The following is a 24,864-nucleotide window of genomic DNA, read 5'->3' on the forward strand; positions in this document are numbered from 1 at the left end:
TCAGTCCTTGAATTTCCCCTTTAGACTCAAGTGCTGCAAGGCTTTTCTCTATGTGCATGGCAGCTGCAGCAGGCAGGAACAATGGGATATTCCAGAGTCATGGAATTGTGGAGTGGTTTGGGCTGGAAGGGATCTGAAAGATCAATCCCATCCCAGCCATGGGGACACCTCCCACTGTCCCAGGCTGCTCCAGCCCCAGAGTCCAACCTGGAACTGAACATTCCAGGGATCCAGGGGCAGCCACAGCTGCTCTGGGTGGTTCCTTGGGGTTCAGCTTTGCTATTTTTCAGAATCTCTGCTGCTTCAGTGACTCTGAAACTCCATGTTAGGTGTGAGTGAGTTCTGTTCTCAGGGTGGTTGGACAGAACAATCCCTTTGGAGAACCAAGGACACCCAAAAAGCAGAAACAGCAGTGAGGGAAAAGGGGCAAACCAGGGGCTGAGACTTCATAGCCTGGGGCTGTGGGTGGGTAACTGAGCCCAATGTGTGGGTGAACCAAAACTGATAAAAGTGTAAAACTCATGACCAGGATCCACATTGGGTTTGATTTGGGTGCAGCCCCAGCCAAGGTGAATCCTTTCAATAAATTCCTATTTTATCCTTTTGCTCTGTCCAGTCTCTGTTCCAGCTCAGCCTTTCCAGGCATCATGGGCACCCTGTGCCAGGGCCTGCCCACCCTCCCAGGGAACAATTCCTAATTCCCAAAATCCCACCCAGCCCTGCCCTCTGGCAGTGGGAGCCATTCCCTGTGTCCTGTCCCTCCATTCCATGTGTCCTGTCACTCTCTGTCCATATAAAAAGTCCCTCTTCCTCCTTTTTCAAACCCCCTTTGGACACTGGAAGGGGCTCCAAGGCCACCCCAAAGCTTCTCCTGTGCAGGTGAACAATCCCAGCTGTGCCAGCCTTTCCTCCCAGCAGAGCTGCTCCATCCCTCTGCTCATCCTGATGCTCCTCTGGGCTGGTCCCAAAGGTCTCAGTTTATCATCCAGTCACTGTTTTTAGAATGGCCACAGTTATTGACTCTGCTTTGTTGTGGGTCCTCCCAGAGCAGATATGAGGGCTCAGCTGGAATTTCCCTTGTCTGATGTTAATGCTGAGGATGCAAATGGGCTTTAAATCATGGGATGCTTTGCTCTCCCATTCTGGGAACAGCAGAGTCTCTCTCTAGTGAGGGAAGACAGGAACATGCTCCATTCCCAGCGTGTTTTGTGACATTTTCTGTGGGACCTGGTGAATCCACTCTGTGCCAAGGTCAGGAGCACTCCCACCTGCCTGAGTTGTTCTTGCTGCTTGTTGTCACTTGTCACAGAGCTGCTGTCTGCTGTCCTGCAGGTGTGTGTGTCCCCTTTGGAAGCCCTTTTATCCCTGAGAACACCATTTCACTGTGCCACACCTCCCATGTCTCCAGAGCCTCTACAAACCTTTCCCCAGTGCAAGGAGCCAAGTTCTTTTCCATCATGAATATGAGTTGGTGAAACTTTCCCTCAGAATGCTTTGATAGCAAAATCAGGTAGTATTTCCTGTCAGTGGATGTGTCATGGACTCCTCCCTGGCCTTTAAATCTGTCAGGAAAGGGGAGACAGAGCCAGGTGCAGCTTTCACACATCCTGTAAAGGGATTTCATCCCCTTCTGCAGGAGGGAATGTGACTCTTCAGGCCTGGAGCACCTCCCATAATTTGCCCCCGGGGATGCAGCAGCCATGGGCAGTGTTTCAAGCTGCAGGAAGCACATTTGCTTTCCTTTTTTTCAAGTAGCCAGTTCAAAGTTGAGCTGAGCCCTGTGGTTGCAGCAGAAGCTGCTCCATGGGGCTGGGATGTTGTCACAGCTCAGGTTGTGTTTCCAGCTTCAGGACATTCCTGAACTATTGATGTGCTTGGGAAATGGGGCTTCTCCTGTCTGCTGAATTTCCAAAATTCAGGATGTCATTCTCTCCTTGGCTGGTTCCTGCAAGGTTCCTCAGGCAGGGTTACATTTTTCTGGAGCGTTCATGGAGCACTTCAGTAAATTCTCATTGTGAGGAGCAGTTGGCAGCAGCACATTGAGTGTGGCAAAGAGAAAGAAAATTCTCCTCTGCTCTGCTCAGGTGAGAGCTCACCTGGATCCTGCATCCAGCTCTGGATCCCAGCCCAGGGAGGAGCTGGAGCTGCTGCAGAGCCCAGAGGAGCAGCAGGATGAGCAGAGGGATGGAGCAGCTCTGCTGGGAGGAAAGGCTGGCACAGCTGGGATTGTTCACCTGCACAGGAGAAGCTTTGGGCTGAGCTCAGGGTGGCCTTGCAGGGCCTGAAGGAGCTGCAGGAAACATGGAGAGAGACAATTGCCAAGGGCTGGAGGGACAGGACACAGGGAATGGAGGGACAGGACACAGGGAATGGAGGGACAGACACAGGGAATGGAGGGACAGACACAGGGAATGGAGGGACAGACACAGGGAATGGAGGGACAGAACACAGGGAATGGAGGGACAGGACACAGGGAATGGAGGGACAGACACAGGGAATGGCTTCAGAGTAGGGTTTGATGGGATGTTGGGAATTAGGAATTGTTCCCTGGGAGGGGCTGGGATGGAATTCCCAGATTTGCTGTGGCTGCCCCTGGATCCCTGGGATGTTCAGTTCCAGGTTGGACATTGGGGCTTGCAGAAACCTGGAATAGTGGAAGGTGTCCCTGCCCACAGGATGAGCTTTGAGGTCCCTTCCAAGCCAAACCATTCCATGATTCTGTACAGACTCTGGAGTGATGAATGAGCCATAAATGTCTCTAAATTTCTGTTTTGTTTCTTCAGGACATTGAGCTGCGAGTTAAGTGGCCAAATGACATTTACTACAGTGACCTGATGAAGCTGGGTGGAGTTCTGGTAAACTCAACACTCATTGAAACAACATTTCATATTCTCATTGGTAAATGTCTATTTTGAAGCTTTTCTGTGCTGCTCTTTTTTTTTTTTTTTTTTTTTTTTTTTTTTTTTTTTTTTTTTTTTTTTTTTTTTTTTTTTTTTTTTTTTTCTGGAGGATTTTGTTATCAGTGTCTGTATCAGTAAAAATGGCAACGACAAGAATAAATAATGACAGCAGGCATAAGGAAATAAAGCACAATGTTAAATCCAGAGGAAGCACAAAAAGTAAATGTTTTCATTCTTCTTAATAATTCCATATGCTTGACAAGTAAAACATAAATGCAAGCATCTGGATTGGTGCAGTAGAGTTCAAAGGAAGAGCATTGCATAGGAGAGGGGAATTGTCCTCTTTGATTTATTGCAAAACCAGGGGAATATACTGAAAACTCCATCCTTTTTTTTTCCAATTTCTGTGTTTTTTGTAACATGACAAATAGTTAAATGAAGAACATGCCTTTTAAATCAGAAGAAGAGCTATGTACACAGAGAAATGTTTTAATTTTTTAATTATTGAGATGTTTTTATCATCTCTAGTCCGATAATCATCCTGCTGTTTGATAAGGAATTTTTTTCCTTAATCAGCAGCATCCCAGATCTGCTTAGAAACCTGCCAGATTCTGGTTCCAAAAGTCATTGTCTCTGCTGTGTCTAAAAAATTGAAAGAGCATTCCTTAGCAAGTCTAAAAGGGTAAAGAAAAAGATGATATTTGATATTTGAATGTAGCACAAGTAAAGTGTCCTGCACAGATGGAGTGGTCATGATGTTTTTGTCAAAGTTCTGTGATTTTAGAGGTGCAAACAAGAAAAGAGTTGAAGAATCACCTCCTTCTTTGAAACATGCCCAGACATGACAATTTCTGTTCAATTTTAAACCTTCATTTTGTAAATAATTGACATGAACAGAATGGAAATTGCACCAAAACTTAAGAAATCTCTTTGTGCCCCATCAGCCATTTACAGCTTCCATGTTTTCCTACAGCCTGGTTAACACAAGGAAAGCAGAAATACATCCAAAAATAGTTCATTCTGTCAAGTATCTCTTAAGCATTTCACATATTTGTGGATATTTGGACCTTTTGATTCTTACCCTAAACATCCAAATATTCCAGTTCAAATGGAGACTTTCTGTATCCATTCTCTCTGATATCCATCTAATAGTCTGAGGAATAGATAAATGTCCCTTTTCATCAGTCTGTTTTCACCTGGGAGCTTTTTAAATTGAAACTTCCTTGCTCCATATGAATCCAAGGATCTTTTCCATCCTTCCAGTGCTGTGGGAGTCCTAGAGGAGCCTCATGACATTTCAGTTTTTGTATGAGCAGGAGTGATGGGATTCAGCTTCCCCCCCAGGAAAGGTGTGTCAGATCCATCACCCCTTTTCCACAGTCATGCAGGATCCTTTCCTGGAGAAGAATCCCAAATCCCTGAGGCTGGAAAAGCCCTCCCAGCCCATGGAGTCCCAGCTGTGCCCATCCCCACCTTGTCCCCACCCAGAGCTCTGAGTGCCACCTCCAGGCACTGAACTCACTCTTTCCATGGCATTCCTAAAAATCTCCCCTAAATGAGGATAATGATGAAAATCAAAGATCATCTCTATGGTTTCACTGGTCCAAGAAGAAGCTCAGGAGAATAAGATCAAAGACAAATTTGTGTTTCCATTGCCCAAGCCTTGCAGGTGAGCTTCACACTGAGACTTTTAAAAACAGCTTGGAAAAAAGAAACGACCACAAAGCTTTTTTTTTTTTTCCAACCTGAAATTTAAAATCGAGGAACTTTATGGTGTTGGGACTTCTGGAGGAGGAGTTCTGAGGAGAATATTCCCCATTAATGTGAGGGCCAGACTCAGAGCAGGCAGAGGAGCCAAGCACCAGTGGAATGCAGGGGACAGCCAGCGAGCGTGACCTGCGAGTGCTCCTCCTCCTCCTCCTCCTCCTCCTCCTGCCCTGCTCAGGCACGTCCAGATCCTCATGGATCCACCACTGCAACATCCATCAGCCACATCAGCACTGCAGGGCCACTGCTGAGTGCTCCCCTCTCTCCTGGGCACTGCAGAGCCCTGAGCACCCAGTGGTGTCACATCTCCTGGCTGCCTTTTCCCCTTTGCTCATTCCCAGGGGTTGGGGCTTAGCTGAGCTCCTCATCCCAGGGTTTTGTGTCCCCCTTTTTTTTTTTCTGAGGCTGCTGATGGACCCCAAGGTCCTGTGACCCCCTTAGTGGCCACAGTTCTCTCTTCCCTCAGACTGTATCAGAGTGCAAACAGCTGATTGGGATTTGCTGGCACAGCTCATTGCATTTTCCAGTTCATTTTGCTTTATCTCTTTCCAGTTACCCATTTCAGCTCATTTTCACAGGCCTGGTGTGTTGGCATCACCATGCCTTGTTTGTCTGCATTCCCTCACTTGTTAAAAACTCCTTTTCACTGAAGGGATTCTTCTCAAAGTTCATACAAATTATGAATTATTAATAGCAAATTTACAAATTAAGACATCTGCACCTCCTTGCAGATGGAGCAGCATCACATCCGAACCTGACTGACAGACAGGGGGGTTTATCCCAAATGTCTGAGGAAAGAAAAAAAAGCCCCAAATTATTAGGAGAAAAAAATAAACAGGTAATACAATATACTTCTTTACATCCCTCAAAGCCTGTTTCAGCAGGCTGCAGAAAAGGCCCCAAGAGCCACATTTAAACAAGGGAGGCATTCTGCCAACTCAGAATTTGGGAATTCCAGCTGGAGAAATCTCAGCAAGAGACTTGAGGCTTCTAAAGGATATGCTGTGGTGAGATAGATTAGGCAAACTGGAGTCTTGCAAAGTTAAAATCAAATCTTCTGGGCTTTCCTGAGCAAGCCAAACAAGGCTTATCAGCTGAGTGAAAAGTCTGGATTTTTGGGAAGGGCACTCAGCTCACTGCAGTAAACAGAAAGGTCTGTGAGCTGAATTTTAAACTGGGAGATAAAACTCCATCTTAGGGTAGGATCAGTTATTCTCTGAGTAAAAGAGGAGTAAAAGAATGTCTCACATGGATGGTTTTGGAACCAAGGTGCAGTTTATCCTCTCCCAACCCTCACTGATGGGATGGAAAGGCTGTGCTGGATTTGCCTCTAATTCTGAGGAGGCTTTGGAGGGCAAGGAGCAAAATCTGAGCTGAGAATTGTAATTACAGAGTAAGAAAATTCAAAGGTGTAAGAGACTGAAGGAGAGCAGCTCTGGGAGCCATCCTGAGGGATAATTGTATGGAACAGTGAATTAATTAAATGCTGCCTGTGCTGGTAACAAAGAGTTGTGTCCTTCTCTTTGTCTTCTCCAGGCATTGGATTTAATGTGAATAACAGCAACCCCACCATCTGCATCAATGATCTCATTGCAAAGTTTAACAGGGAAGAGGGGACAGAGCTGAAGCCCCTGAGTGTGGATTGTCTCATTGCAAGGACTGTGACTGTGCTGGAGAGGCTCATAGAGATTTTTCAGGAGAAGGGGCCCAATGGAGTTCTTCCCCAGTACTACAAGTACTGGGTACACAGGTAAGAACTTTGTTCTTCTCAAAGTTTCTTTTAATAGAATTGGTGGAAGAACTCCTGATATTCAGGCTTTTTCCACAAAATTCCCTTTCATATGAGTGAATAATTTAAAATAGGCTCCCAAGCAGGATGCACATTTTTAAGGGAGAATTAAAGTAGCACATAACAAATCAGTGACTAGCATGAGTTAAAGAATTCTTCCAGATATTTTACATGTATCATCTCCAAACAGAGGGAATTGGGAAGATTTGGTTTGAGGTGGGTGAAGCTGCTGTACTTTCAGGGGGAAGAAACAATTGACTTTTGGATTAACTCCAACTCCATTCATTCCACAAAAGGAAATTAAAGCAGGTAGAAAATGCTGCTGAAAGTCATTCTGTGTAAAGAATTAGTGAGGTGGGAAATGAAATATTCTCTTAGAGGGTGAAGCCTTTCCTGTGAGGGTGGGGAGGCCCCAGCACAGAGCAGCTGTGGCTGCCCCTGGTCCCTGGAGTGCCCAAGGCCAGGCTGGACACTGGGGCTGGAGCAGCCTGGGACAGTGGGAGGTGTCCCTGCCATGGGAATGGGATGGGCTTTAAGGTCCTTTCCAACCCAAACCATTCCATGATCCATTTGATGATTCTGATGAGTTCTCTGAAGTGATGTTGATGCCTTGGGGTGGCTCCCTAGAGCAGAGGACAGACAAGATTAAGGGAATAAAATGGGGATTTATTAAAGGTCTTCAACAGATCCACCTTGGGCAGTCAGGAGCCTCCCAGAGGTTATACCCAGGATGGATGATGGTCACGAGTTTTTCACACAATTAAAAGTTTGGTCCATTTACACATCAGAGGTTAATCCTCCAATTACAGCTTCAATTAATGAAGTCATTTACCCCCAGTTTGCTCCCTCCCAATTCACTTTTGTTTATAATTTTTGGGGCCTGAGCTGTAGGGTGTTGTCTTGGTTTGAAGGGCAGGTGTCTGCTAAGAAAGGCAGAAGCTTCTCTTTGAAATGGAGAATGTAAACCTCTTCCCTCCAAATTATTATTATAATTTTGAAATTAAGGGGCTCTCAGGCAAAGAGATGGGAATTAGGAAGAACAGTTCTTTACTAGGAAAATTAAAATAGCAATGCAGTATTACACAGAACAATCCCAGCCCTGCCAGAGTCAGAATCCAAGCTGACACCCGTCAGTCAGTCAGGGTGTTGGCACAGTCCCATTCAATGGTGGCTGCATCCTCCTGCAGGGGCAGATGTGGTTCAGCTGGAGCAGTGCTCCTGGAGAAGGTGCAGTTTCCTCTGAAGCTCCAGGGATGATGTGCAAAGGTCTGGTTTTCCTCTGGAATCCAGTGGGAAGAAGGTTCCTTGGTGTCCCAAATGTCAGTTTTTATCTGGGTAGGAAAGGCTTGGCTCCTCCCCTGGCTGGAGCATCTCCCATGGGATGATGGAATTTTATCAGTCATGCCCTGGGACTCAGTGGCCATGAACAGGAGATATCTCCTGGAGGGAGGATGGGCTGTGGAAAGCTAAAGATAAAGATAAAAAGATAAAGATAAAGATAAAAAGCTAAAGCTAAAGCTAAAGATAAAGATAAAGATGATTGCCCCAGCTGGGTTAAAGATGGCCCATTAACAGGAGATATCTCCCACAGAGATCAGGGTCACTGCCCCACCTGCTTTAACAGTGATAGAACACAAACTTTTGGGCACATCCTGCAACTTAAGACAGGAGTCCTTGGATTTCCAGCCTGGAGGGGCTGTTTAATAACTATATGGAGTTTACACTAACGCAGTACAGGACTGGGAAAGGCCCAGGCTGCAGTGCTGAGGGGTGGGTTTGCTGCCCATGCCCGGGCTGACAGACTCTCCCCGCAGCGGGAAGCAGGTGCGGCTGCGCGGCGAGGACGGGCCCCTGGCCTGGGTGGTGGGAATCGACGACTGCGGGTTCCTGCAGGTGCACCAGCAGGGCCAGGGCGTGGAGTCTGTGCACCCCGACGGCAACTCCTTCGACATGCTGAGGAACCTCATCGTCCCCAAGCACTGACAGCCCTGCCACTGCCACCTCACCCGCCCGAGTGGGAAGGGGAGCTGAAAGTTTGGTTTTTTCCTTCTGATTCTCTGCTTTGTGTTTGCCCTGGGGAACTTCTTTCAGCAGCTGAGAAGAGGTGCTGACCTCCCAGCTGAAGGCCTTTCTTCTTTCATTAACTTTTAAACACACCTATGTTGCCATTCTTTGTAAGGATCTGTTCTTTTCAAGGAGTCTGATTGCAAAGGAGTATTTGTGATGAACAGAGCTTTCTCTTCATTTACACCCTTGGAGAGACTGAAGTGGCTCAATATTTCCTTTTTTTGTTTTGTTTGTTTTGTTTCTGTGTGATTTAGCACAGTGCAGGACATTATTTACTTTTTTATTTTATTTTTTTAAACTAAATTCTGTTTTTCTGTGTTGTCTGCACTAAAACCAGCTGGAACATCACATATTCCTGAATTGCTGGGATCACCACTGTGCTTAATTGCAGGTCTGAGTGAAGATCCTTGCTGATTTGGTTCTTCTCTGTGTAGACCTCTACAATAATTTACCAACTTGGGCTTTGATCTCAGGTCTGCAACTCTTAATGGCTGCCTTGAGTTTTTGGGAGAGTATTCCATCAGCACTTAGGGCTTGGTTATTCAAGTGATTTGCACTCTGCTGTCCTCAGTCAGTTGGATCTGAGTAAATAATCTCATCTGTCCTTGAAATCATGGTTTCCCAAGGGGTTCCAGCCCCTGGAAGAAAACCCCACTGGAGCAGTGTCACACACAGGTTATTGTAGAATCCCATCTCAGGGGATGGAACATCTCATTAATTTAGAGGTAATTATATAATTATCTCAATGAAATTAAGTGAATAAATCAAATTCCCCACTGCAAACAACTACTCCAGTGAAAAAGAGAAATCATTGTTCCCCTATGCCCAAATTCTCTTCCACAGCTCTGTTGTCACCCCCTTTCCCAAGTCAGTGCCTGGTTTTGCTGCTAAGCACTAAAATCAAGAGCTTTAACACCTGCTGAGCTGAAAGCAGCTCATTTTTGGGGCTGCCTGCACATTTCCAGGTGGGGGGACAGCTGGGAATTCTCCTGGAGCAGCCACAGGGGAGCTTGGTGGGGTTTTCTCCCAGGGAGGCTTGGCCACCACAGCTCCCCAAACAGGTCTGTGCCAACCAGGATTGTCCCAGGTGTGATGTGGCCACCTTCATTTCTTTTTTTCTTTCATGGTGGATGAGCCAGATTGGTTTCCAGAAAGAAAACTACTATCTGCTAGCCAGAAATGGGTTTTTTAGGTTAAAGTTCACTTCATAAGCAATCCAAACATTTTAGATTGTTTCAGCTCCAGAGCCAAGAAGTCTTAAAACAAGGAAACTTGTCTGTGATGGTGATTTTAACCAGTCCTCACATATTAGGGTTTAGGTGGTTTGGCAGCAAGGGTAGAAATTAAATTGTCCATGTTAAATTTAGGATTTTATGCTCCATCTCACAGAAGATTTGTCCTGATTGTCCAAACCCTGCTGGGATTTTTTTCCTCCCAATATCCAAATCACATGAGGCTGCACACCAGCATCTCCTAGAACTGCACACACAGTTATTAACACTTAATTAACAGCTATTAATTACCATTATTAACATGATACACCAAATTTAGCTTTTCCCCACCAGATGCTTTCAAAACTGCTTTGGGCTGAGAACCTTTGGCAGCTACCTTTGATATCAGAATTCAGTATTAATGCATGTTGTAATCAACTGAAACTCGAGTCTGGCTTAATAAAGCTTCAATCTAAGGAAGAAACCACGGATTTTTATATAGATCTATAAGAAATGGGTGTGCACATTCTTCCTGCTGCATCCTCATTTATTTGCTGCCTTTTCCTTCATGAGCAAACTGTTGCTGCTGCAGGAGAGCAGAGCTCTGGAGCTGCTTTTCCAGCCACAGAGTTTTATAAAACTTCACCTTAACCCAGAATTTTTAGTTAAAACTGTCTCAGCTTTAGGATTTGCCTGTAGGAAGCATCTTTTGGGTTTTGTTTATGAGCAGCCAGGTCATGCCTCAGGCTGGGGCTTGAGTGGCTTCATTAAAACTTCCTTCTCCCTTCACTGGGGACAAAAAAAGATGGGAAAAAGGCAAAACATGGGAATTTTGGACGGGCAGAATGGGTTTGTGAAGCTCCTGTGGCTGAGCAGCAGCAGAGGGATTTTTTAACAGCAAAATGCTGCAACATTTCCTGATTGGTGTTGGTCCTTTAGTAGCTGCCTTAATGATGAGCTGGTTCTATTCTCTCTTGGAGTTCTCAGATTATTCCCAAAATTTTGGCATTGGGAAGAAACTTGGAGTGGAATTTCCTTGCCCCAAGGGAGAGCTCCCCAAACCTGGATGTGCCAGAGCACAGGGGGAGCTGTGGGAGCCACTTGGCCTTTTTCAGTGGCCTCTTGTGGTGTCCCAGCCTCCCAGCCTGGATGTGGATGGAGGATTTGTTGCTTTCCCTTCAGAAGAACCAAAGACAAGGAGAATTCCCATGGGACAAGGGGCAGCTGGATGAAATCCTTGTGGATGAGTCCTTGGAGAAGCCCCTGACTCTCTGTCAGGTGGATGGGAAGCACAAGAGTCTGACTCTTGCTCCACCCAAAAAGCCACAAGGTTTTTGCAGGAGAATCCTGTTTTTTCTTGTTCTCCATGTGTGTGACAGACAGATGTGGTGTGGGGTGTCCCTGGGTGTGGGGATGGAGAGATGCAGCCAGCTCCAGGCCCAGGAATAATGCACTGAAAATCTTCCATTTCATTCAGCTGTCTGGATTAGTAAAACACCTCTTCCATTGTGAGGCTGAGCTCATATCTTAAACTATTTTCTTGATGAAGTGCTTTCAAAAATCTCATTTATTACCATGTCCGTATTTCTGTGACTTCATTTTTTTTTATTTTTTTTTATTTTTTTTTCCCTGCTGGGCTCTGGTAGAACATTTCTCATGGTGAAAACATTTGTGGGGGTTGTTTATTGATAGGAAAACGTCTGGGTGTGTTGGCACGTGTGTGAGTCCAGGGTGGGTCGTGCCCAGTCAGCAACAAAGCTGCTTCCAAAGGTTTGAAAAAGTAATAATGTACTTTACATTTCAGAGTCCAGGCAGCACATCCTGCTTCTAGTAAAGCTTTTATAAGACTTCAGAGCTTTTTTTTTTCTTTTTTTTTTTTTTAAATATATTCAACAAATCAAGGGCTATTACCTGGAAATAATATTAAAGCATTTAATTCTTTGTGCTGCTGCTTCACTGTGCAAAAATTCGTTTCTTTGCTTTCTCTTGATTCAGCTGCATCAGCTTTTTTTACTTTTTTTTTACTTTTTGCAACTCCTTTGGAGCTCTCTATAATCAAAATATTTGTCATGGGAAAAATTTGTGCTGGTTCCTGGGGGGTAACTGGTTTGATAAAAACATTTGCATGTCTAAGTGATGGTGGGGATGCACTGCCTTGATCAGACACCAAAGAAATTAAATCTGGGCCCAGGAAAGAGCAGAGGTCAAAAAATGATGGAGAAAAGAGAACTGCAGGGAAGAATTGTCAAGTGTTGAGTGTCTCATTAGTGATTCTGTGTTATTTGCATTTTCCAAGTGTCTTCATTTAAAATGCAACATGGCAAAAATACAATAAATTTTAAAAAATCTCTGTGTGTTTTATAGTACATTAATTGTCAATTATAGAACATGTCAGAGTTGAAATAAATTTTCAAATATGCACCATTGTTTTTTGTGAAATACTTTGTTTTGTATTAAAAAAAAAAAAAAAAAGATAAATTCCACTCAGTTTTCCTTTGGCTACAGGATTTTATTAACATTTTAACAGTTTTGTTTTACATAATAAATAAGCAAAAATGCTTTACATTTTTAGGGAATACATATATAATTCTGAGCATGAATAGGTTGGTTGGGTTGCGTGCTTCTTCACCTACACTTGCCAAATAGCTTTTATCTGCATCATATTAAAAAAAAAAAAAAAAAAAAAAAAAAGCAAAATCTAACCTCCAGGGGTAAAATGGAATAACAACATTTCCTCTGTGGCCTTTTTGAAGTGTGACTGAAATACTGGAAAAAAAAAAAATTAATGTCCTGTCTTGTGATTCCTGGAGAAATTCTGGCAGGCTTCCCTTTCACTGGCACTTCCAGTAATGAATTCCCCAATTTTGCACCTATTGTGCTGAATTTCCTTAAATTAAATTTTTAAATTACAGAGCACAGAGACCTGGGGACAAATCTGTGCCTTTATCACCTTATTTTATTTCCATTGCACTGTTCCAAAGCTTGGAGACCTCAATGTGGGATTCACTTTTCCAGCTTCACCTTGGTCTGGGGGAAGATTCCCTGACTGGCAGGAGGTGGAATGAGATCTTTAAATTTTCTATGATTTTGGTAAAACATTCCCTCTTTCTTTCTTTCATTTTCCATTATTTTCTTGCCAGTTCTGAACTCCCCTTAGAGTTAAAACCTTATAATGTCTCATGACAAAGGTGTGGCCCAAATGCTAAAGAGAAATGAGGTTATTTTTCATAAAACTTTTCAATTCACATTCCCCTTCAGTGCCATCATTGTTTTTTTTCATTATTAAAACCATTTTTCAGTATTAAACCACTGCCACTGTGATGGCAGTGCCCTGTTCTGTACTATGATTGTGCTGAGAACATCTGTAATTTAACTGCCCAAAAATCCTATTTTTCTCCCAATGTAATTTACTCCCAGATGGGAACATGGAATTACTGTTTAAATATTGCAGGAAAAAAAAATATCCTTCCCACATTTGCTTTTGCCATCTTTTCTGCACCTTCCCCTGCATTATCAGCTGTGAATTCATAATTGTTTCCTTATTGCCTGGCAGGGAAATTTCCTGTGCCTGGGCATCACCTCCCCTAAAACACCTGGGGGAGGATGATGGAACACCTCCTCTGCTCTGGAATAAAGCCTGGAAAAGGGAATAACAAGGTGGAAAAATATTGAGCTGAAAAATATCAAGCTGAAAAATATCAATGGTGGGTTTTTGTTATTTTTTTTTTCAAGCAAAACCTAATTTTTGTGTTTTTATAGCAAGCAGGACTTCCAGGAACACCAAAATGCAGCAGTGCCTCTAATGAGGGAGAAAGTGCAGCAGGAGGGGTTGGGCATCAGGTTTCTTTTTAATGATGCCAACCATGCCAGGGGCTCCTTTGTAGGGCATGGGTTTAATTTAATTGAACTAAATTAACCCAAGAGTCTTGGCATAATTATCTTTTCAGGAGTTTGGGGTCGTTTATGAGGAGCTGGGGCTGGGAGGGCTCTGAACCACTGGAAAAGCCACTGGTGTCTCCTGGCTTTGATTTCTGGGGTCAGCATGATTGTAATCCACATTTACAGCTTTTCTGGGGGCTTGCCAGCTCCTCCAGCATTGAACACACCGAGGCTGCTGAGGGAGTCACTCTGCTGCTTTGGTTCTGATTTGGGTTTTTTTTGTCATCACTGATTTGGCTTTTTTGTTTGTTTGTTTTGTTTAGCACAAAATGGATTTTCCATGCAATTGAAAACAACAGCTGAGAGTGTTCAGTTCAAGTTATTCAACATCAATAAAGATTTCTCTGTTAACCTTTAATAGGAAGAAGTGAAAAAAACCCTGAAAATTGTTTTCAAGCCTTTGCTCTTAAAAGTATTTTTGTGTACTCACAGGAATCAATATTCATACACAGAAGGAAATAACTTTATTACTGTATTCCACTGGAAATTTCCCTGCCTATTTCAGGGGCTTGGAACTGGATGAGCTTCAAGGTCCCTCCCAACCCGGATCATTCTGGGATGAATTATTGCTGCATAGAAAAGATGGAGAACGTGGAATTTTTAGGACTGAGTATTGCATTGGGATTTTTGTGACAAGGTGCAATCCATGAACAATTTCCATATTACACAAACCAGGTAAGAATTTTTCTTCAAAGAATCATGGAATGGTTTGGGTAGGAAGGAACCTTAAAGCTCATCCAGTTCCAACCATGGGCAGGGAACCTTCCACTATCCCAGGATGCTCAAGGTTTTTCAGTGAAGTTCTCTTTGGAGTCTGATGGGAGAAAGTTTGGAAAATTCTGAATTAAGCTTGGATTGGGGTAAGAAATGGAGCTGAGTAGGATCTAGAACCACATTTATTGTTTAGGGAACCTTTTGTTGTTTTATTCTCTCACAATGTTTGGGGAAGTGGCTGAAAACCACCCTGGGCTGAGTGTTGTCACACAGATCCATCCTCTCCAAAGAATTAAAAATAAAGGGGGTGAAAAATCTATTCCTGGCTGCCTGGGCTGAAAGTGAGTGTTTCAAATGTGCTGTTTGGGATTTGTGAAGTGCTCAAATCAGGGAACTCCAGCCCTACCTTTGTGCTGACAACAGGATTTATGCTGGAGGAAGTTCAGTGTGTTAAGAGCTGGACATTTCAAAGCTCATAGTTCTACTGGTAAGTTCGAAATAAGGCATAAATGTTCATTATTCTCTTGACTATAAAGAAAACATTTCTGGTGCTGTTATTAATATGTATTTGTGACTGGCTGGGTTGAAAATCTGCACAGACTTCTCCCAGAATACTCAGGGAAACACAGGATTTAGGAGTTTCCTTTTCTTATTTGTGGGGAATTAGTTCCTGCTCCATAATTTGTCCCAATTTACCATGACAAGACCTGTAACCCTGTAATACCTATCTTTGTACTTATTAATTTGTCATATTGTCCCTTGTCAAGATAAATGGTGGTGGCAACAATCTCAGAACACTGAAATCTCTGTTAAATAAATCAAATTTAAGGTTGATTTATTTAGTTTTAAAACTTTTCGGTAATTAATAAATAAGCTTTTTTTTTTTTTTTTTTTTTTTTGGGTGGGACAGCTGTGTTGTGGTTGCTCAAAATCACCACTCTCTCACCAAAGTCCATTTGTCAGGGGGGTTGGGTGGAGAGCTGATGCGAGATTTCACACAATTTGTCAAAAAACCCTAAACTAGAATGCATATTTTATGATAATGATTAAAAAAAAAAAAATCTTGAGTTTATTTTAAGGAGGGGTCAAGGAAAAAAAAAAAAAAAAGTTCTTCATATAAACCTCTGCATATAACACCTCTCGTTTCCTTTTGCTGCACACTATAAAATAACCAAAATAAGATCTGGAACTGGGCACCAGAGCTTTTTGAAGCACGGCAGGGGATGGAGGGGATTTTCCTGGCCACTGGGACTCCTCACTTTGTCCCTCAGCTTTGCTCAGTAAATGTCACCGTGTTTCCTCACGCTTTTTTCTCCTTTTTTTTTTATCCTGCAAATGATTCCAGTTTGGCTTCTTCATTAAGACACAAAACCCCTCCCGTGCTGCCGTCACCTGCCGTTGGCGATGATGACGGAAGTCCCAATGTAATGGGGCAGCGCGGATTCCTTGTGGCTTTCCGGGGAGGAGGCCGAGGAGGGGCTTTGGTTCTTGTAGACGAAGGCGTTGAGCTCCTCGGGGCCGTAGGGATAACTCTCGGCCGCGTGTCCCGGGGCCGTGCAGGGGGAGCCGGGGAAGGCCCCGTGCTTGGCCAGCACGTGGTGGTAATTGAGCAGCACCAGGGGCACCTGGCCCGCAGGCCTCACCTCCATCAGCCGCTCGCCCTCCGCCCCCTGCTCCAGCTTGGCGCCCATCCTCTCGCCCTCCAGCTGCTGCAGGCTGCCCGGCTGGTGGCCGGCGTGCCCCAGTTTGGGCTCTTTGACACAAATCCTCCTGCCCTGCTCGTAGGCCGAGGGCACGGGCAGCAGGTGGCCCAGCTGTCCCACGGCCTTGGCCTGGCAGCACTCGGGTTTGGGCAGCAGCGCGCCGGGGAACGAGCCCTCGTCTTGAGCCCTGGCGCTCATCTTTTCCTGCAGGTCTCTGTGGAAAGGCAGCTTGTGCTCCTCTTTGATGAGGTGGGCTGGGGGCTGCAGCCTGGGCTCGGCTTTGCTGTGTTTCATGATGCCAGAGTCGTAAAACTCCTCCTTGTACCTGCCCGGCACGGGCGCCGTGCAGCTGGGGAAGGCCTCGGGCAGAGCGTCCTGGCTGTACCTCCTGCTGGGCAGTGGCACTGCCAGGGAAAAGAGAACAAATACAACATTAATTACTGACAAGGAGCCTTTGGAGTAATTACAACTCACTGGTGTTATCATCATGGTTAAATCAGGGGAATTAAACCTAAGAAATGGTATCAAGTACAACCTGAAATCAAAATACAACATTAATTACTGACAATGAGCCTTTGGAGTGATTGCAACTCACTGGTGATATCATCATGGTTAAATCAGGGGAATTAAACCTAAGAAATGGTAGTAACTACAACCTGGAATCAAATACAACATTAATTAGTGGCAACGAGCCTTTGGAGTAATTACAACTCACTGGTGATATCATCATAGTTAAATCAGGGGAATTAAACCAAAGAAATGGTAGTAACTACAACCTGAAATCAAATACAACATTAATTACTGACAAGGAGCCTTTGGAGTAACTACAACTCACTGATGTTATCATCATGGTTAAATCAGGGGAATTAAATCAGAGAAATGGTATCAAGTACAACCTGAAATCAAATATAGCACTAAATGAAGCTTTGGAGTAATTACAACTCACTGGTGTTATCATCATGGTTAAATCAGGGAATTAAATCAGAGAAATGGTATCAAGTACAACCTGAAATCAAAATACAACATTAATTACTGACAACGAGCTTTGGAGTAACTACAACTCACTGGTGTTATCATCATAGTTAAATCAGGGGAATTAAACCTAAGAAATGGTATCAAGTACAACCTGGAATCAAATACAACATTAATTACTGACAAGGAGCCTTTGGAGTGATTGCAACTCACTGGTGATATCATTATAGTTAAATCAGGGGAATTAAACCAAAGAAATTGTAGTGACTACAATCTAGAATCAAACACAACATTGAATGAACCTTTGGAGTAATTACAACTCACTGGTGTTATCATCATAGTTAAATCAGGGGAATTAAACCTAAGAAATGGTATCAAGTACAACCTGGAATCAAATACAACATTAATTAGTGACAAGGAGCCGTTGGAGTAAATACAACTCACTGGTGATATCCTCATAGTTAAATCAGGGGAATTAAACCAAAGAAATGTTTGCAACTACAACCTGGAATCAAAAACCTTCCCCTTAAGTAAGCTCTTTTCAGAGATTTATCAAAGGATTTATTGAAAGCTGGATAATATTGCTAGCTATCAATGATTCCATGATTAAAATAGTGGAATTATTTTAATCATTTAGTAATAACCAGAAATCAACTGAATTTATTCTTCCTGTCATCGTGGAATTGCATTGGACATTTCCAAGGAGAACATCCAGCTCAGAGGTTGGACTCATTGACCTCAAAGGTCTTTTCATTCTACAGAATTCTGTTGATTCTGTAATTCATGGTATTTATTCAGGGTAGATTTCATATCTAGATGAGGAATTAGAAGGTGACATGTCATTATCTAATTAATGAAATCTCTCTGTGATACCCAGAGTGGGTCATGTTAAAGGCTTTGCTTTTTCTCTTTGAAAAGCTGACATCAGATATTAAAAACATTTCTTGAAAAGCAACATAAACACCTCTTCAACAATGCTGGATCTCTGCTTTTTAGATATTCCCATGTAATAAAGGTAGATAATGATAAAAATGCAGGTTACAGCATTGAATGGGGGAGAAAAAATTGGGCATTTTTAGAGAATCAGAAGCCAGATTTTTCAAGATTATGAGCCTAGGATGTCTATTCAGGCTTTTCCTCTGAAATGTATTGGGCAGTCTCACTTTTCTCCTCAGTTTCTGCATGGCAAGTGAACTCTTGAAGCAATTGGAGTTATTTTTACCATTTTCTGCTTGACTTCTGAAGCTTTTCCTTTCTGTAAATTCCTATCGACAAATGGTGAGAAAAAAGGCCCCTGGTTTTCTCCTGGACCATATGAGTAATAATTTTTTTGCACTCTCCTATGAACAGTTTGTGAGTTAAACAGCTCCTCCAAGGCACATTTGAGAGTTTTATGTTAAAGCAAAAATGACACATTGAGCAAATTTCTCAAGTTAGACCCAAACACTTGTTTTGTGTGAGGTTCATTGGAAGCCCTGGACACTTAAGTGCCTTTTCTAAAATGGATTTTCTGTTTTTCTAACAATTTTATTCAACATCTTAAAAGTTTTGGAGTTCCCCTCTATTGGTTGCTGATGTAACCGTGCCCATTAACAATTAAATATTCCCTGTGCTGTAATAGACTGGCAAAGCCTTCATGCATAGCAGAGGAAGCAGAAATAGCTCAATTGTACTTTTTTTTTTATATAAGCAGAGCTCCATTAATTTCAGAGGGAGTTGCTCTACGTAATTAACACCAGAATCTAAACAGGAATCTGGTTCCAATTTCTTCCTCACCCTCCCAGAAACAACAACCTTTCAAGTTATTCTTTCCCATTTCTATGTAAATATTTTGTCACAAGAAGTAGAAGCTGAAGGAAGCTGAGTTCTCACCAGCTGGTGAAAAATTGCTCTTGCAGATCACAAATCCAACGAGGGTTCTTACTGATGGAGTACAGTGCTCTGATTTTAACTCCACATTTGGTGGTTTTATTGGGAAATAAATAAAAATGCTGAGAGCTACTGACATATAAATAATAGGGGTTAATGATCAGGTGTTCTGGGTTTAAGGTGTCCATAAGAAGGATGGATTTGTCCTCCTGCAGTTTGAAATATTTTCACTTTATGGCTCTTCTTTAGTCTCTGAACAAAATATTGTCCTTTTCCATTTTTAGAGCCCAAGAGAACTTGGAAGAAACTGAGGCATCACAGCCACCAATTGGCCTCTGCCTTGTCACCTTTAATTTTTTAATCTCCAATCCTGCTGTGTTGAGGTTGTAAATCACAGAATCACAGAAAGTTTGGGGTGGAAGAGACCTTGAAGCTCATCCAGAGCCACCCCTGCCATGGTGACACCTCCCACTGTCCCAGGCTGCTCCAGCCCCAGTGTCCAACCTGGCCTTGGGCACTGCCAGGGATCCAGGGGCAGCCACAGCTTCACCTGTGCCAGGGCCTCCCCACCCTCTGAGCAAAATATTTCTTCCCAGTGTCTAATCTGACCCTGCCCCGTGGCAATTTAAAACCATTTTCCCTTGTCCTGTCACTTTCTGCTCCTATAAAAAGTCCCTCTCCCTCCTTTTTATCAAACAAAAGAGAACAGGTCTTCATATAATCCCTGCCCATGAAAAGATATTTTTTAGATTTTTCTCACTCTGTACTTGTCCTGGTCTGAACCCTAATTTCAAATCACCCAGGCCATGGGCTGAACGTTCTCTATCATTCTCCCTCCAAAAACTAAGGTGAAACAAAATCATCTCCCAGATCTCTTTGTCTCCAGGGGAATTCCCTTTGCAAAATGTCATTTTTTTTCTCCCAGTAGGCATTGGCTAAACTTAGGGAGTTTTTCCACAGATTTTCTCAGTCTGGTTCCTCATTTCCTGTGTTTTGGCATGACTGGTGGCACAAAGCTTCACACAGGTAATTCACTCAGCACCACTGAGTGACCAGCAGGTCCTGTGGTGCCCACAGCAGCAATTTCAAAGGTAGAAAGGAAACTTCTGACTAAGAATACAGTTGCCTTCACTGAAATGATTTTTTTCTTTTTGATGACTGGGCCAGCTGGGAAAAAGTGGAAGAAGCTTCAAAACCAGATCCTGAAGCAGAAACATCTGATTTGCAGGCAGTTGTATCTGCTACGTGCTTCTTCAGAGCTTTGATGGCTTGGCACGATCATCCTCCAATCTCTGATCTCTCCAAAAGGAGCAATTTTCCATGGAGAAGAATGTCTTTGGCCCACGGTGTTTCTGGCAGCTGCTGCCATGGGTGTGATGTGGAATATCCCTCGCATCCAAGCCGGCTGCCAGATGTCAGATTTGGCTTTGCCTTTGGATCGAAGATGGTGATGCTAAGCAGATCCTCCCTGCTTTGAAGCTCCCTGGCTGTCAGTTCTCCAGTGAGCCACTGGAAAATAGCAGCACTCCACAACCTAAAGGCAGATCAGATGCAAAAAAGAAGAGTCGCTTCCAAAGGTTCAGAATTCACAAGTGCAACAGAGTTGAGGCTGCTTGAGAAGGAAACAAAAATTGGGTGGAAATCCTGTCTGTAGGGGAAGCTCTGTTCTCCTTTTGCCATGATCTCTGACCAGGCTTGAGTTTGACCATATTTTTTTCCTCCTAAATAATACAACTCAAAGTGCTTTTGAAGAATTAATTGTAGCGAGCCAACTTCCATCAAATCCCCAATAAATATCCATCATAAATATCCATCATAAATATCCATCATAAATATCCATCATAAATATCCATTAAAATGCATCAAAATGCTCAAAAGAGAACCCACATTTCCCATTTCAAGCAGCAAAACCTTCAGTAGAAGCACAACCAGGAAAAAGAACCACTGGAATTGCAGCTCCGTTTTCCTCCTGATGAGGGAATGTTGATGTAGAATGAGATTGAAAAACAGCAGCAGTTTCTTGCAGGGTTTTATTGTGATTTGGGTTTTTTTTATCCTATTCCTGCAGATTTCCTGGGGATAGGCAGGATTTATTTCAGTCTTTATCCTTGTCCTCAAAAGATGGAGATTTTTGGAGGAGGTTTTGGTGTGCTTTTTTTTTAAATTTGGTTGGTTGATTTTTTTTTCTATTTTTCTTTTTTTCCCTCCACACTATCTTTAGAAAGGACAAAACCATTCCCTATTTTTGGTCTAAAACTCCTCCTTTTCCCCCACAGTCCACAGGAGTAACCAAAGGAAGCAGCAAATTAGAGGAGCACAAGCTGAGGAAAAGCATTTGACCTGCTCCAGGCTGTGAGAAGAGCTTCACTCTTGCTCATTTTCAACCTAACCACAGAGAAGTGAAATAAAATGCTGCTGTCAGTGAGGTGAGGTCCATCATGGGTGAGGTCAAACCATCCTGTGAAGGACAAAACCCCAGGCAGAAATTATTTTTTTCTCTATGGGAAAGACATTTGATGTCTGATTCCATTTTCTGTCTGATGCAGCAAGCTCAGCTTTGGATATCTTTATATTTTAATATATTTATATTTTAATTTTCCCTTTGAATCTTGGATATCTACACCCAGAAGTGAATAAATACTTGATTCTGGTACTTAAGAGCCTACTTGGAGACTACCTAAATTTTTAAATTTTAAATTTCCACTACTGCTTCCTCCATTCCAAGAAAGGAGGGTTTTCATCTGACCTCAGCCCTCATCAGTGATTTTTAATTAATAAAAATGATGTATGCAGAGAGATGTGGGTGGGACCCAAGGGTTGGCTCTGGATTGGAAAGCAATAAACTGGAATAAATAAGCTGTTTAAAGGAGTTTAATGAAGGGTTTCCTGGGAGTTCTGGAGCAGCTGATCTGAGTTTTGCACTTGTTGATGTTCTCTGACACTTTCAGATACACCTTAAATCACAGAAGAACTCCTGGATTTCATAAGACTGAATAAACTCAGATGTGGTGGGGTTTTCTATTTTTTGCATATTTTTGTGACAGGTTTTTTGTATAATTCTCACAGCTACTGAAAGTAAAGCAGGGAAGAGGGGGGAAATCCAGGCCAACCAAGAGTGTTGTTAAAATCAGCAGCAGCCTGAAATCTCAGCAGAACTTCCAAGAAAGAAGTTAAATTCAGAGTTGTGTTTGACTTGAAGGGGAAGCTGGGCCAGGGGAATAATTAATGCTATTAATTGAGTTAAAGATACTTGACACCATCCCAAAATAGCCTGAATTGCCAGAGTTTGGTTAATCAAAATCTTTTTGTTGTTTTAACTGATTAACATTGTTCCTCGCCCATCACAACTTGATTCAGTTTCATTTTTGAGTTGGGGCAGCTGTGAGATCAGGAGTGTTTAAAAATGAGAGAGAAATCTCTGCCAAAAGCTCTGCAATAAACCCAGTTCTGGTTGAACACAGGGGAGATAAATGAGTTGGACAGGATGATCCCCAGAAGTCCCTTCCAGCCCTAATTATTCTGTGATTCTTTGATTATTTTGAGCAACTTTATATTTGGTTGTATTGTAATTTTTCAAGGTTATTTTTTACAGGTTTCCATCTCAGAGAAGTCATTGCCTTTCTTCAAAGAATTTCTATCCCTGACCATCTGCACAGTGAAATAACACAGGTGATGGGAGACATTGTCAAATTCAGAATAATTATCAAGTAAAGCAGAATTATTATTCTGTAAGGTAAAGCCATTCATGCTGAGAAAGGAGAACTTTCAATTTTTATGGGAATAGATGGTGCTTGTTTTAATTGCTGTGTTAAAATTATCAAAAATTATTGTGGAGGGGAAGTTTCAATCTGACTTCAGCCATGACTTACCTGAGAAATTCCACTTAAATAACTCTGAGTATGCAAAACATGAGGGGAAAGTGTGCCAGTATTAAAGGAGGAGCTGTCACTGTGCTGCTCTAAAATTGATTCTGGTGAGTGCATTTTTTCACCTGAAGCTTTGATAATATTCCAAATGTAGTGCTGATGGAAATGGGAAGAAGGAACATGGGAATACCAAAAATGTAGTGATTGCTACGCTACACTGCCTCTGATTTTCTGTGTTTCCTAAACTGATGCCTTAGGATTTTAGCTTTTATATTTTTCCAATCCTGTACTGCCTTAGTGCAATCTCCATATAGAGTGTGAGTGACTGTCTTCACATTTTGGTCAGACCAAACAATCCCTCTGGGCCTGAGATCCAAGGACACCCTACAGCCTCAGGCCCTAAAAATATAAAAAAATATATATATATAAAACAAAAAAAAAATATATATATATATATAAAAAAGTGAATTTGGAGGGAGCAAACTGGGGATAAATAACTTCATTACCTGAAGCTGTAATTGGAGGATTAACCCCCGATATGTCAATGGACCAAACTTTGAATTGTGTGAAAAACTCATGACCATCATCCATCCTGGGTGTAGCCTCTGGGAGGCTCCTGACTGCCCAAGATGGATCTGTTGAAGGCCTTTAATTAATACTCTAATTCTCTTGATCTTGTTCTCCAAGGCATCAAAACCAATTTTCAAACCGCGAACGCAAATCCTTCCCATCCAGCGCTCGGCTGAGCGTTTCCTCTGGGCTCAGAGCAACACCCACCTTCATAACCCTGGGCAAGGTTGTGCCTGATGATGTTGACTGGCTGCTCAGGAAGGTTTTTGGAGGGTGACTGGCTGCTGGGCACCAGCGAGTTGGCATAGTGCCACTGGCACTCGCCGTTGGTCTGCAGCGCGCCCAGGAAGAGCCGCGCCACCTCGCAGGGCGCCCCTTGGGCCTGCCCGAATTTTGCAGGCAGCATTTGCTTCTTGCCACTGAAGACGTGGGAATCCACAGGGAAGTGTCCATAGTGGTAGGAGAAGGGCAGGCTGTAGGGAGGGGCGTACAGCAGCTCGCTGCTCTCTGAATGGAAGCTCTGCTCCTGCAGGGCGGCGGCGCTGGCGGCGGGGCTGGAGCGCCAGCTCCCCACCTGGCTGCACTCCAGTTTGTCTGCCTGGAACGAGCTGTACTGCTGGGGACAGGGGGAAAAGAGCAGGGCAAGGGTTAAAGGAGGAACTTCCATAGGAAGCTTTTTGCTCCCACAGGGATTCTTTCTTATTCCAACCGAGGCAGAGAGATGGGACTTCTAGCTGCATACAAATTGCAGTTTATTTTCTTATCTTCTACAGAAAGTGAGAGTTCTTGTTACAGGTGTTCAGAGCATGACCAGAAGTCACAAGACTTATGGCTACAAGATCTTTTAAAGATTTAATAACCAACAAAACACTGCCAATAAGGATATTTATGTTTCTAATCCAATACCAAGAATTTCTGTCTAATTACAGTGTGACCTTCTCAGCCAATCTGTTCTAACACATAGATCTATTCTTAAGGCTTGTCACCTTTATTTCTACTTTATTCTTTCTATATCTTAAATTTTATAACTAAACTTTTTTCTACTTAACATGTCTCTACTTTAAACTTTAAACCTACAACATTACTTCTAGCTTAGAAGCTTTTCCCAAGGCCTCAGTTCAAATCCTGAGTTCTTTTCCAGGCTTTGATTTACAGGCCCAACGTTCTGAGAATTTCTTGCATTCTGAACTCCAACAGGAAAGTACAGAACATGTCAGACAGGCACCACATGGGAACAAAAAAAATTGCTTTGATTTGATAATTTTGGCAGTTCCATTTTACAGAATCACAGGATTAAGGCTGGAAAAGCCCTCCCAGCCCATGCAGTCCCAGCTGTGCCCATCCCCACCTTGTCCCCACCCAGAGCTCTGAGTGCCACCTCCAGGTGCCACCTGCAGGGATGGGCACTGCAAACCTCCCTGGGCAGTTCCAATCCTGAGCTCCCTTTCCATGGGGAAATTCCTCCTGACATCAAGAACTCCACACACCAACAGTAAA

General features: G+C 43.1%; 2 protein-coding genes across 4 annotated transcripts in view; one reads left to right on the top strand and one right to left on the bottom strand.

Annotated features, from left to right (window-relative positions):
* The window catches only part of HLCS (holocarboxylase synthetase), a 124,683-nt gene extending 102,927 nt beyond the window's left edge, over positions 1 to 21,756 (top strand). The window contains exons 9-11 of one of the 2 annotated variants that reach the window (XM_056510386.1): positions 2,784 to 2,898; positions 6,204 to 6,417; positions 8,271 to 12,155. In XM_056510386.1, coding sequence (XP_056366361.1) covers positions 2,784 to 2,898; positions 6,204 to 6,417; positions 8,271 to 8,439 — 498 coding nt within the window. In that variant the 3' untranslated portion in view covers positions 8,440 to 12,155. Of the gene's footprint in view, positions 1 to 2,783; positions 2,899 to 6,203; positions 6,418 to 8,270; positions 12,156 to 21,207 lie in introns of those variants that run through there. The other variant, XM_056510448.1, reaches the window with a different exon arrangement.
* Positions 12,368 to 24,864, bottom strand: part of SIM2 (SIM bHLH transcription factor 2) — a 59,537-nt gene continuing 47,040 nt past the window's right edge. For both annotated transcript variants that reach the window (XM_056510577.1, XM_056510502.1), the window contains 2 exons: positions 23,575 to 23,983; positions 12,368 to 16,494 (listed from right to left, as the gene is read on the bottom strand). In XM_056510577.1, coding sequence (XP_056366552.1) covers positions 15,776 to 16,494; positions 23,575 to 23,983 — 1,128 coding nt within the window. In that variant the 3' untranslated portion in view covers positions 12,368 to 15,775. The remainder of the gene's footprint in view (positions 16,495 to 23,574; positions 23,984 to 24,864) is intronic.

The sequence above is a fragment of the Oenanthe melanoleuca genome, chromosome 1, assembly GCF_029582105.1.
Source record: "Oenanthe melanoleuca isolate GR-GAL-2019-014 chromosome 1, OMel1.0, whole genome shotgun sequence".
NCBI lineage: Eukaryota > Metazoa > Chordata > Aves > Passeriformes > Muscicapidae > Oenanthe > Oenanthe melanoleuca.